Source organism: Anolis carolinensis, chromosome 1 (assembly GCF_035594765.1).
Source record: "Anolis carolinensis isolate JA03-04 chromosome 1, rAnoCar3.1.pri, whole genome shotgun sequence".
Lineage (NCBI taxonomy): Eukaryota > Metazoa > Chordata > Lepidosauria > Squamata > Dactyloidae > Anolis > Anolis carolinensis.
Genome location: NC_085841.1, coordinates 85,290,002 through 85,304,820, shown reverse-complemented (window position 1 = coordinate 85,304,820; position 14,819 = coordinate 85,290,002). Strand labels below are relative to the sequence as shown.

The 14,819-nt window shown below is 37.7% G+C and overlaps 1 protein-coding gene across 9 annotated transcripts in view; it reads right to left on the bottom strand.

The window, feature by feature from the left end:
• Positions 1 to 14,819, bottom strand: part of ahi1 (Abelson helper integration site 1) — a 143,623-nt gene that overhangs the window by 83,100 nt on the left and 45,704 nt on the right. For all 9 annotated transcript variants that reach the window (XM_008114528.3, XM_062978337.1, XM_008114529.3 and 6 more), the window contains 2 exons: positions 12,343 to 12,483; positions 6,977 to 7,170 (listed from right to left, as the gene is read on the bottom strand). In XM_008114528.3, the coding sequence (XP_008112735.2) occupies positions 6,977 to 7,170; positions 12,343 to 12,483 (335 nt within the window). The remainder of the gene's footprint in view (positions 1 to 6,976; positions 7,171 to 12,342; positions 12,484 to 14,819) is intronic.

Genomic DNA, 14,819 nt, shown 5'->3' with positions numbered 1-14,819 from the left:
TGTAAACAATTTCTCTGGGTTTTCCTTGATAATTCAGTGTTGTGACCATTACAGGTAAAAAAGAAATTTTCATATATCCTTGCAAGTCAAATTAGGTTGACAAAGTCAGCACTGTGCCTTGTCCTTTTCTTTTTAAGATTCCTTTTTGATGTTCTATCCATTTCAGGCAGCCTGATCTTAAACAAACACTTCTAACATTCTGATTTCATTAGGCTATGAAGCTGACAATTGTCAGCTCAAAGAAAATCTGCAAAAATTTTTTTGTGCAATACTGGAGTGAGATCCACATGCAAAACTACTGTAATCCTAAGTATAGAGCTAAATATCTCATTGTTCTCTACCAATTTCCAATTTCTCTCCTTTCCAATGCCACATTAGTTAGTTGTGAGTAATGTCACATTAATTTCAATGGGTGTGCCCTTGTGGAGGACTACTATTAGTTTTACCTCATAGTATCACAATCTATGCTTGAATTGTAATTCTCCATACAAATATTTTACTTAGTGCTATTTTACATGTAACCAAATAACAAAAAGAAGAACATGTTTGTGGAAAGAAATAATCTGAAATCTGATTTGAAATTTTCCTAACTTTCTAACTCTGGGGGTTAGTGCTCATCTCCATTTCTAAGCCAAAGAGCTGGCGTTGTCCGTAGACTCCTCCAAGGTCATCTGGCATGACTGCATGGAGTGTCGTTACCTTCCCGCCGGAGCGGTACCTATTGATATACTCACATTTGCATGTTTTCGAACTTCAGGATTGGCAGAAGCTGGGGCTAACAGTGGAGGCTCTCTCCACTCCCCCAATTTAAACCTCCGATCTTTCGGTCCAGAAGTTCAGCAGCTCAGTGCTTTAATCTGCTGTGCCATCAGGGGATATTATTTGCTAAAGCTTGTGAATACACAATATTTCTGATTGTTCTTTTTTTTTGTCTGTTGGAGGGAAGTATGAATGCTGCAGTTAGGCAAAATGATTAGCATGTAATGGCCTTGCAGCTTTAAAGCCTGGCTGCTTCCTCCCTGAGGGAATATTTTGTTGGGAGGTGTTAGCTGGCCCTGATTGTTTCCTGTTTGGAAATCCCCTGTTTTCAGAGTGGTGTTCTTTGTGATATTTTATGTGCTTCTATTGTCTGTGTAGATGAAGAAGTATCCATATGCAGTGGTTGAGCGCACACAGTCCCCCCCAAAAAAGTCTGTGGCCCTGAGAAAACAGAGGATTTGGCAGACTTTGGTGACGGGAACACTTTGTTGGAGGTGTTAGCTGGCCCTGATTGTTTCCTGTCTGGAATTCCCCTGTTTTCAGAGTGTTGTTCTTTCTTTAGTGTTCTGATTTTAGAGATTGTATTGTTCTGTTTTATTATACCACAGTAATTTTATATATTCTGATTGTAGTGTTTTTGAATACTTGGAACCAGATTGTATTCATTTTGACGGTTCACAGCAACACAATAATAATAATAATAATAATAATAATAATAATAATAATAATAATAGTAGTGATAGTAATCATAATGACTCTGGTAATACACACTGCTTTAATCCCTTCTCAGCTTCCTTTCTGGAAGAATCCCTTCTTGGGAGGTGTTAGCTGGCCCTGATTGTTTCCTTTGTGGAATTCCCAATTTCCCTGCTTTCAGAGTGTTGCTCTTAATTTACTGTCCTGGTTTTAGAGATTATATTGTTCTGTATTATTATATCACAGTAATTATTTCACATTACGGTAGAATCTCACTTATCCAACATTCACTTATCCAATGTTCTGGATTATCCAATGCAGTCTGCCTTTTAGTAGTCAATGTTTTTGTAGTCAGTGTTTTAAATTCATTGTGATGTTTTGGTGGTAAATTTGTAAATACAGTAATTACTACATAGCATTACTGCGCATTGAACTACTTTTTCTGTCAAATTTGTTGTATAACATGATGTGTTGGTGCTTAATTTGTATAATGATTACCTAATTTGATGTTTAATAGGCTTTTTCTGAATCCCTTCTTATTATCCAACATATTCACTTATCCAACGTTCTGCTGGCCTATTTATGTTGGATAAGTGAGACTCTACTGTATATTTATAATCTTATATTATCTGCTTAGAACTGGATTATATGACGCCCCTTCTACATAGCTGTATAAAATGAACACTAAAATGGATTATATGGCAGTGTGGAGTCAAGATAATCCAGTTCAAAGCAGATAATATAAGATTATAAATGGGTTATATAGCTGTGTGGAAGGGCCTTGAGTCTACACTGCCATATAATCCAGTGCAAATTAGATAATCTGTGGAAGAGGCCTAAGTGACGCCTAACTCTGCCTGTCCCCTGGGCTGAGTGGGTTGCTAGGAGACCAAGTGGGTGGAGCTTAGCCTTCTAACTGGCAGCAATTGGATAAAAACTTCCTCTCTCTCTAATCAGGACTTTATTTTTCTTTTCTTTTTGTTGTCGGAACCTAGGGGCAAGGATGGTGGATTGTGCTGCCAAATTTCTAGGTTCTGGGGCTTGTACTTTTGTTGTTTAGTGGCGGGGGGGACACCATTAGTCTTATATATATATATAGATGTGAAAGCAGACAGGATCTCTAACCAAGGCTATCTTTTCCAATTTTGGTAACATTTTCTATGCATTTTCATCTTTTTTCCATCACAATTATTATGCTCCTCGACCTTTTGCACTGGTCGCTCTTCCCGATTCCTGATTGATTGATATTACTCAGGACTCCTCCCTACCGTACCTAATGTGACCTTAAATGATTCTAATGCACTTTATCTATTTATGAATTTGTTACCCATAATGTGCACCGTACACTTTGCTTATCCACTATTACAACCTCATTGTTTTTAACCTGATGTTTTAATTCTGCGTTGTGTTTTTTAACTTATTGTGTATATTTTTATTGGTTTTGTTTTTGTCCTGATGTTTTATATTTTATCATTGTTTGTATTTTGATTTTGCTGTAAGCCGCCACGAGTCCCCTTCGGGGGAGATGGAGGCGGGATACAAATAAACTTATTATTATTATTATTATTATTATTATTATTATTATTATTATTTCAATGACAGCATGAACCAGCTCCCAATTATTTTTCATGTGATCGACTCAAATTATGTTGTGTCCCCTGCCCCCGGGTCAGCAAACAGAAGACAGCTCTTTCCATATTCGCATCTTCTCTTCCCACTGTGCACATGCAAGTTTTTTGTGCTCTAACACAGTGGTTCCTAAGCTATGGGTCCCCACATACTTTTGCATTACAGCTCCCAGAATCCTTTACTGGCCATGATGTCAGGGGCTTCTGGGAGTTGAATATCTGCACCCACAGACTGAGAACTACTATTCTAGAATAAAGGCTTGGCATACCACAGAATTGGCTATAAGCAGTTTCTTTCTAAATCTTTTAAAGCAAACAATCTATATCTGCTTCTCCAATTGAATAACAATGGGGCCATCCAACATAACAGGATTCACTCCAGCACTGAAAAAAAGAGATCTTTAGGTCCTCCAGCACAACAGGAGGAAATTGACCAAAGAGTTACACTACAGAATCCCAGAGAAGATATTTTTAAATTGAATCCATGAATAATCAAATCTGCAAAAATCAAAACTGCAAATGTGCAGGGACAACTGTAATTTTCAATAAAATAATGGAGCATAAATCTGAGCCCTAAAAGGAGGATCACACGGGGCTCCAACAAGCAAGAAATACAAGAAGCAGTATTTCTAAGATTGCTCCAAATCATCATTGTAGTTCTGAAGCCTGTTGGGATGCACCAGAAATCTGGCTACCAGCTTGCTCCTGCTATTTGTCACCCCCCCCCCAACTGTAAATTATTTTGTTTGTTTTTAAATGAGGAGAGGAACTGTGGCTGTGGAAAAGATCTCAAGTGTGACCTGTTCACAAATCTGGATTACCATCAAATGGGTCAAAAGTGCTGGTCCATTCAGTTACCCTGTCAATGAGAATCTCAACATACCTAAGCTGGAAAGGGGGTTTATAGTTCATTGTCAATTCTAAGAACACTGGAGTGCTGACATTTGTTTTCTAGAAATACTAGAATCCATAGCAGAAAAACTGGGGAAACAATAAAAAAATCAGAGGAACTAGAAAAAAGCTTTTAAAGCTTTTATTAAATATTATTACTGCTATTATAAAAAAAGAGAAAGCATCTTTTTGAAAAACTATCATAAAGTATAAACAGAATAATAAAATTATTATTTAAAAAAGAATGTTTTCAAACATAAAGGGTAGGCAGTGGGGGAAAGAAAAGCAGAAGTGGATGTCATTTATTAAACATTATTATGGGAATGAAAATCTGCAACAATGTCAAATAAATGCAAATGAAAATTTCTACAATTATGTTATTTTATAAAAGCATGGATACATCTGCATTTGAACCAGCCATGCCTATTCACAGTCCCAATAGATAATTCTAATTGAACAGGTTTTCAAGAGGAATAAGATAAACACTTGTCATTTATAAGGTATGTTAAAAACTGTAATTATGCTTTTTCATTCAAAGTTTATATAGGTCTTAATTTAGTTCTGAAATATTTATGCATTTGCCTTTGGCGGATTTTAAAAGATGTGCACAATGTGCTTGTTTTGCCTCAAGTAATTGCAGTATTTATATATACTTACATTTTTGATGTTGTATTGATCTTAGATAATAACCTGCTGAATTCTTCTGTCACACACACACACACACACACACAAACCTTTCTATAATTTTGGATTTAACTCTATAGGAACTTCTTCATACAAGCTGAGATGTTTCTTGAGACACCATAAACCCCAAACTTAGCTTCATTTAATTAGCCTTCTTCCCTAAGGATAGTATTATAATAGTGCTGGATACTGATTCTGATTGTTAACATAGAAGTGTGTTCCATTGGGGATATTTGTTTTTGCAGAGGAAAGAGAAACTACCCAAGGTTTGAACCATTAGAGTCATCAGGTTAGGTTTACATATAAAAGCATTGAGGCACTGGTAGGGTTTTTTGGACTAAGTATTTAAAATGAAGGTCTTGGAAGATCACAACTGAAATTCATAGAGCCAAAATCCATGTTCTTCAAGAGTGGATGCTGGTTATAATTGATACAGCTTCAACACTATAGCATAAATATTATTGATTAGGCTTCCATTTCTCCTTATTGAGTCAGCTTGTAGGATCCGCAGTGCTGCAATGGGTTAAACCCTTGTGAACTGCTGACCTGAAGGTTGGGTTGCTAATCTGAAGGTTGCCGGTTTGAATCTGTGAGACGGAGTGAGCATCCGTCTATCAGTTGTAGCTTGCGGGGACATGAGACAAGCCTCCCAGTAACACATCCGGCGTCCCCTGGGCATATAATATCTCTGTAGATGGCCAATTCTCTCACACCAGAAGCGACTTGCAAGTCTCTTCTGACACGATAAAGAAAATCGAGTCAGCTGGGACAATACAAGCAGATTCTGTGTCTTGTTAGGATTTAGAGCTGGATGAGAACCAATAAACTTCTCAGGTCCAGGAACTGGGTGGATAGGCTGTCAGGTTTGCTTTACATATTGCCTCCTCTTGAAGAAACAAATGCATAACTTAGGAGTATTCTTACATTTCCCCCTTTTTACTTACAGCCCAAGTATATCTGTGGTTGAAAATGCTGGGCACTAGCTTTGACTACTGAGCCAGCAATGTTTTGTCTTATATGGAGATAACACAGACACAGCAGTCCATGCCCTGGTAACCTTCCAATTAGATTACATTAATATCTCTATATGGGACTTTCCTTTAAGAAGATCAGAAGTTGTAGTCTGTGTAAAATAAAGCAACTCAACTGCTGACTTGAAAACCATTGTTTTAAAGTAAATGCCAATGTTTCCAATCTGAATTCATGCTGCTTGTGATGCACTTAAAAGTCCTAATTTGCTTGCGACATAAATGCTGAGGGAGTGCTTCTCCCATTATATGACTCTCTAGGGTTGAGGTCTATTGGGGGGTGGGGTCCCTCCTTTGTGTCCCACCCAAGACACTGTACTGGGATATGGGAGAGAACCTCCTCAGCTGTGGCATTACAGCTGTGGAATGCTCTCCCTTTGGAGGCACCAACACACATTTCATGTAGGTCACAAGTTAAAACTTTGGTTCTCCATCAAAGCTGTTTTGGCTTCATTAATTCATCCCAAATACTGTTGTATATATACAGTAGAGTCTTGCTTATTCAATATAAACGGGCCAGCAGAACGTTGGATAAGCAAAAATGTTGAATAATGAGGGATTAAGGAAAAACCTATTAAATGTCGAATTACGTTATGATTTTACAAATTAAGCACCAAAACATCATGTTTTACAATAAACATGACAAAGCAGTTCAATACACGGTAACGTTATGTAGTAATTACTGTATTTACGAATTTAGCACCAAAACATCACAACATATTGAAAATATTGACTGCAAAAACATTGACTACTAAAAGCCAGACTGCTTTGGATAATGCAGAGCGTTGGATAAGTGAAGGTTGGATAAGCGAGACTCTACTGTAACTGTATATAGCTTTTTCATCAATACTAATTGATGAATACTAATACTGAAGCCCCCGCATTGCACAGCGGGTTAAACCGCTTAACTGCTGAATTTGCTGACCAAAAGGTTGGAGGTTCAAATCAGGGGAGCAGGGTGAGCTCCTGCTGTTAGCCCCAGCTTCTACCAACTTAGCAGTTTGAAAACATGCAAATGTTAGTAAATCGATAGGTGCCGCTCTGGCAGAAAGGTAACAGAGCTCCATGCAGATATGTCGGCCACATGACCTTGGATGTGTCTACGGACAATGCAGGCTCTTCGGCTTAGAAATGGAGATGAGCACCAACCCCCAGAGTTGGACACGACTTAATGTCAGGGGAAAACCTTATCTTTACCTTAATTTCTATTACAAACACATGATAAAATGTTAAGGCATATCTACTTTAGACAAAATTCTTTTAGAAAATTACAAAGACTTTTAACCATACCGTAACAGAATCTAGTTTTTGTTTAACTTTCTGCATCCTCATCGATACTCCTGCAACACTTGCAAATTGGTCAGATGGATGATTTATTGTATCCTTCTGTGCAGAAATACCAGTAAGAATTTGTGGGCCTCTGGATGATGTGGATAAATGTAGTCCACTAAAATCTTTTACTAGTTCAACATCTTGCTGGGCAACTGCAGAGAAAAAAAAAGAAGAGTATTTATTTGATTCATTCATAAAATATTGCTGAATCTTATAGAACACTGATGCAGAGAAGATATGAAAATGGACTATTGATCTTGCAGAAAGAGTTTAAATCCAGATTAGGGACAGAGAGCCAGCATGGTGCAGTGATTTAAATGCTGAAGTCTTGGGGAGACTTGGGTTTGAATCCCCACTCAGCCATGGAACCTATTGGGTGGTTTTTGGCACATCACACATTTTCAAGCTTAGAAGAAGGCTTGGAAAGGTTGGAATGAAGTTGAAGTCATAAAAAACAGCAAAACAAGTAAACAATTTCATGGTGGTGTAGGTTTCTCTCCAGAAATGTCTGATCTAGCTTTTGTTGCTGACTTCAACCAACTTTCCTCACGGCAGCCAAACACCACATAATAATAATAATAATAATAATAATAATAATAATAATAATAATAATAATAATAATAAGAAAGTTCCTTGACAAAATTGAAGGAAAAGCTGATAAGGAGAAGACCTGGCTCTGGCTCACGAATGGGACCCTGAAGAAGGAGACAGAAGGCCTGATCCTTGCAGCCCAGGAGCAAGCCATCAGAACAAATGCAATTAAGGCCAAGATTGAAAAATCAGCTGATGACCCAAAATGCAGACTGTGCAAGGAAACCGACGAAACCATTGATCATATCCTCAGCTGCTGTAAGAAAATCGCACAGACAGACTACAAACAGAGGCACAACTATGTGGCCCAAATGATTCATTGGAACTTATGCCTCAAGTACCACCTCCCAGCAGCAAAGAACTGGTGGGATCACAAACCTGCAAAAGTATTGGAAAATGAGCACGCAAAGATACTGTGGGACTTCCGAATCCAGACTGACAAAGTTCTGGAACACAACACACCAGACATCACAGTTGTGGAAAAGAACAAGGTTTGGATCATTGATGTTGCCATCCCAGGTGACAGTCGCATAGATGAAAAACAACAGGAAAAACTCAGCCGCTATCAGGACCTCAAGATTGAACTTCAAAGACTCTGGCAGAAACCAGTACAGGTGGTCCCGGTGGTGATGGGCACACTGGGTGCTGTGCCAAAAGATCTCAGCCGGCATTTGGAAACAATAGACATTGACAAAATCACCATCTGCCAACTGCAAAAGGCCACCCTACTGGGATCTGCACACATCATCAGAAAATACATCACACAGTCCTAGACACTTGGGAAGTGTTCGACTTGTGGTTTTGCGAAACGAAATCCAGCATATCTATCTTGTTTGCTGTGCCATACAACGTCGTTGTGTTGATAATAATAATAATAATAATAATAATAATAATAATAATAATATAAAAACTTTATTTGTATCCTGCCCCATTTCCCCGAGGGGACTCGGAGCGGCCTACAACACAATAACAGTGCAAACCCTAAACAATAATTAAGATAAAAAAACCAAAATGAACTTAAGTCAGCAAAAGCAATACAAAATAATATAAAAATAAAACAACATATTAAATTGACATAACAATATCATTCATAAATGAAAATAAATAGTGGTGATGTTATATAAACCAATTAAAGCATAGGCCCAGTTGAGACATAATGCTAAGCTACTACAGTATTTAGTGTAATTGAACAAATCCTGGGCTCATGCAGTTAGTTCTCTGTGCTGCCTACCCCAGCAGCATAACTGCAAGGAGATCAGAAACATCTGATTCTGAATTTAAATTTAAATAAGAGTTTTGATATGAATGCTGGGTTTTCCACTGTGGTTCCTGATATTAACTTGTTGTAATAAATTATTGTTTAAACCACTGCTTCTTAAACTGTGGGTCCCGATCCCTTAGCTCATTGTCGAGGACCACAAAATTTTTGGCAACAGTAAAAGGTTTCTGATCGCCATGCATTTATACAACTCTGTTAGCAATAATGTGCATTGTTTTACAGTGGACTCTGCAGAAAATGCAGAAAAAACACAAAATGAAAAATCAACCTGTTTAGGAAGCCTTTCAAATGCTAGTTTATTTTCAGTAAATGTTTAACTTTTACCTATTTTATATGCCTATGTACCTGGGGTATATACAGCAAATGCAAGATAGTCTATGCACAGAGAAAATATAATGTCCAAATAGCATATAGTAATAACAAAATAGTGATAACAAAATCCCCAGTTCAAAGCTCAATTCAATGGCACCAATATAATAACAACAACAACAACAACAACAACAACAATAATTTTATTTTTATACGCCGCCCCATCTCCCCGAGGGGACTTGGGGCAGCTTACATGGGGCCAAGCCCAGGCAATAAACAATATAAAACTCAACAATAAAAACAAATCATAAATAGATAAAATAACATATACCAATACACAATAAACCTACTTTGAAAAAATCCTGAGATGGCTCCTAAAAGGGGAAGTGGGCCAGAAAAGTGTGAATAGTATTGTACGATGCAATTAGGAGAGAGGTAAGTACCAGGGACTATCATCCTATTAAAGTGCTGGAGAAGGCATACACCTAAAAACTATGTATAGTTAAGGAGTAAAGATACTATAAAAGTAGAATAAACAACAGGGCAATCCCAAACTAAGGAGATCAGTCGCCAAAAGCCTGTTGGAAAAGCCAAGTTTTCAAGCTCTTCCGAAAAATAAGGAGGGTAGGGGCCTGCCTAATCTCCCTGGGGAGAGAGTTCCAGAGCCAGGGGGCAACAATGGAGAAGGCCCTCTCCCTCGTTCCCACAAACCGCAACTGTGAAGGTGGTGGGATCGAGAGGAGGGCCTCCCCCAATGAACGGAGACCGTGCAGGTTCATAGGGGGAAATACGGTCACAAAGGTAGGTGGGTCCTGAACCATTTAGGGCTTTGTAGGTGATAACCTGCACCGTGAATTGGGCTCGGAAAATAAACGGCAGCCAATGGAGCTCTTTAAACAGAGGGTGGACCATGCCCTGTAAAAACACAATGAAAAGGAGTAACAGCTCTCAAACAGAAATTATCTGAGTCTAATATTGGTCCCGATGTATATAGGCTTCAGGGATACACGTTCAAGGAGAATTTCTTCCAAACGAAGTAAGCAGACGATTGGTCATGTCGTTATATGCTTAATGGAGAAAATAATATTGGAGCACCGCTCTCAAAAATGTATTCGCAAATAAAGTCTACAGGGGAGACCGGGTATTTTTTGTACCCTGTTTCGTGGAAAAAACCTCTTTTTCAGGATATATATACCTATATACCTGGGGTTACATACAAATTTCTTGGGCAGAAAGAGGCTGCAAGTATAAAAGTTTAAGAAGCCTTGGTTTAAAGTATGCATGTATCCTGAGGGATCCTCAGGCCATCCATTTGAAGGCACTGTGCAATTATTTTGTCTTTTTCTCCTTAGTAAATCTTCCATGGCAAAAAAAAGCAAATTGGAAAAGCAACAAAAAACTGTTAAAGCAAGGAAAAACCCATTCGGACCCTTCCCACCATGATCTTTGACCACCTCCCACCTATGGTGGGAAGTACATGAGCAAGCTCGTTCCATAACGATTAACTATTATTTAAATCTAAACTAGGTCCCTACAGTAACTGAGTTGCATAAGGAGAAAACTAGATTTGATTTGCTTCCCTAACACGCTTCTTACTGTTTTATTTCAATAAAGTTTCACTACAAATAAAGGCTACTGTGAAGAATACAATTACAGTAGAGTCTCACTTATCCAAACCTCGCTTATCCAAGCCTCTGGATTATCCAAGCCATTTTTGTAGTCAATGTTTTCAATATATCGTGATATTTTGGTGCTAAATTTGTAAATACAGTAATTACAACATAACATTACTGCGTATTGAACTACTTTTTCTGTCAAATTTGTTGTATAATATGATGTTTCGGTGCTTAATTTGTAAAATCATAACCCAATTTGATGTTTAATAGGCTTTTCCTTAATCCCTCCTTATTATCCAAGATATTCGCTTATCCAAGATTCTGCCGGCCCGTTTAGCTTGGATAAGTGAGACTCTACTGTACTTCCTCTATTCCTTCTCAGTTCTTACAGCTACTTCTAATAATGCTTTTATGTTTAATTGGCATTAAATGAATTTGGTTTCTCCCTAAGATATTTCTTTCTATTTCTGAAACAATTGACAAAGCAATACACTACAAAAAGGAAAATGCAGCTTGCAATAAATGCAGGCTCAGTCTTGCAGAAAAGTTTTAAAAGCACATTAAACAAGTGAAAGTGGCTCTGGCAAGATGCTCCTCTAGGGCCTGAACAGTAAATAGCACAGCTGGCTATTGTACTAAGTGATCATCCATTTGTCTCTAACCACATCACTGTTTTTTCATCTTCAGGGCCCATACTCTCAAGCAGTATCTCACAATGTTGAGTGCCTTTTGAGTCTTCTGCAACTAAACTGTCAAAATTCAAGCCAAAATTCAGTGAAGACACTGAAGGAAAGCTGGGAAAGGGTAAATTTGTGGGGTAGAAGGGTGAGGCATGAAGCAAATTTCTTTAAAATAATTTAATTTTTAAAGGATAAATATTTTAGATTGTATACAAATTTTATACCAACAGTCATAGACAGGATTCTAGTGTTGATTGACATTTTTATCATCAATTTCCTTTCTTCAGCTAGCACTGCTGACAAAAGCAAAAGAAGCTCCCACTCTCCCTCATCTACCTTTCTTGCTGGAAAAGCCCAATTGTACATTCTGGCTTTAACCAATGCTCAGCAAACTGGCTTTAGCCCCTCTGCCAAGCAATGGCTGGGGGGGTGGGGGGTTCTTTCTTCCTTTTTCTCTTCACTTTAGGAAAGAGAAATAAAGAGTACATTGATTTCAGATAAATACTTTCCAGTGGAGCCAATGATATAGTAGTTTGAGTGTTGGTGTACAAATCTGGAGACAAAGGTTTGGATCCCTGCTCAACCATGGAAAAACTCATTCTCTCAACCTCAGAGAATGGCAAAGAGGAACTTCCTGTGAATACATCTTGCCAAGAAAACTCCATGATACGTTCGCCTTAGGGTCACAATAATTTGGAAACAAATTGAAAGTGCACAACAACAAAAAAGTGGAGATATGAATCCCACTAGAAATCAACAGCTTGAAGACCATTGCCCTGCCTTTTTCTGTCAAAACATGCTGGTTTGTAATTGTTGAATATTGAATATAGATACAAACTGGTAAATTACCTCTATAATCATAAATGTACACAAGTATTGGCTGATTTTGACCATAGGCACAGAATGACACCATATGTTCATGTGGATGAAAGGCAACATCACGAAGAGGAGATGTGAAAGAAAGGTCAGAGTACATGGCTACTTGATCACCTGCAAGAGAGAGAAAAATGGCAGAAAACACTTTATTTCAATAGACACACATTTCTTCTGTATAATGGCTTATATGTATGTAACCCATTCAAATGAGTCCCATTATCAAATAATGTTTTTAAAGGCATTATTTGAAATTTTTACTTCATCTCTCCCCCTGTCGTTTAATTTTGTAGAAACTGCTGTTTTATTATTGGCTTCCCTAAATTGACAAGAATGCAACTCTTTTCAGTTCATATTTAGTCATTGTCTACAATACACACAGAAAGTCATATTTACTATCTTTGCACGCTCCTTGCCTCCCCTTTTGGCCTGAACCAGCCAGCTGGAGGCTGGAAATAGCAGCAGGTTGATATTGTAACTCTACTGAAGTTAACTGTGAGGAAAACAATGAATTTTGAGAACTGTTAATTTTATTATGTATGACATACAATAAACAATATACCTAAAGCAATCTAGGATTCAGAAAAATCTGTTAAAACACCCATCAATATTGCAAAACTAAGGTAATTTGCTCATATATTTGTTTCATCTTTCATTCACCATTTTCAAGAGGAAATTACATGAACATATTATTTTGTGCATTTCTTTACTTAGTGCAATAAGTTAAGCTAGTCTGTCTTGACATATTTTCTAGTGATATGATTTTAGAATTTTACACTCCTGTCAATGTTAGGATGTTCTCTATAGGAACAAACCCACAAGGGCTTTCTTCATTTCAACAGAGAGTGGGTGCACAAGTATGTACTCAAAGACATAAATGCATATTTTTTAATATAAGAAAGAGCATTTTATAAAATAAAGCATTATCTATACTCAAACCATTTATTCTGCTTACTAAAATCTTTGGTGACTCACTAGTATTACTGGTAGTTGACTTGAAATTGAAAACTGAATCAGAAATATTCTATTTCAAAAACTCCTAATATGATCCAAAATCAAGGAAGTGTACTGTTCCATACAGTTCTGGCCTAACTACACTTCTATGTTAGACTTGGTTCCTGTCTTGGGCAAAACTGTAGCTTTACCTTTCTGGCTTTTAATACCTTTCTTCAATTGGTTCCTAGTCTGTCACGCATGCTCATCCCTTCATGCTTATTTCAATCTACTCAGAGGGATATTTCATCCTTGACCATGGCTAATGAGCTGTTTTGGACTGTGCCAGTTGTGTAATTTGTCTTCATCTTTTGATCAAACAAATTAAGGATTTCCAGCATCAGTGCTCACCTACAGTTATGCTGATCTTGATCCTCAATAGGCTCAAATGTTACAGTTCAAAGGAAACCTACATATACAAGAGTTCTATACATATATATGACAGTACGCTCAATACTGACATGTGATTTCTGTTTTAAAAGGCTTCAGACAGGTCAAGTTATTAGCTTAAAAATACTCGGTTAGAACAGAATTCTCCACAAATTCATCCAAAACATCTTGAAATCATCTGCATTTTTTTTTACCAGAATAAAACAACAAATACGTTTAATTCCAGTAATTTTCTAAGCTGTATCTAGTAAAAGAAGAAAATGCAAAGGCAGGTTTACAGTTGAAACAAAAATAATGACCACAGATGATTTACATAACTTTAAAGTAGACAAAGAAGACATTGAACCAGTTTAATATTTTCCATACATAGGCTCTGTCATTAATCAAAATGGAGACTGCAATCAAGAAATTATTTAACAACAACAACAACAACTTTATTTTTATACCCCGCCTCCATCTCCCCGAAGGGACTCGTGGCGGCTTACATGGGGCCAAGTCCAGATAAAAACATCAAAAGAAATACAGACACAAAATACAATTTTTCACATTGACATAATAAAATTAAAGTAAAGGGTTGGTGCTCATCTCCATTTCTAAGCCGAAGAGCCGGCGTTGTCTGTAGACACCTCCAAGGTCATGTGGCCGGCATGACTGCATACAGCGCCATTACCTTCCTGCCAGAGTGGTACCTATTGATCTACTCAGGCATGTTTTCAAACTGCTAGGTTGGCAGGAGCTGGAGCTAACAGCGGCCGCTCCCGCCGCTCCCAGGGTAATGACCATAATAAAACATGAATTAAACACCTGAATAGAGGTCATAAAAACAAACTGGGTAAAGTGCACCGAGTGAGTTTCGTAATCATGTGGTAGATGGCTAAAGTGCTACAATCAATGAGAGAGTAACTTGGGATGAGGTGGACCCTGTGGCTATATTAGACTGATGAAGCAATATAAAGTGCAACAGATAAGGAAATTTAATTTAATTTCCTATATTTTTACCCCACTCTATCTCACCCCGAAGAGGACTCAAAGAGGTTTCCAAAATTGGCAATAATTCAATGCCATACAAC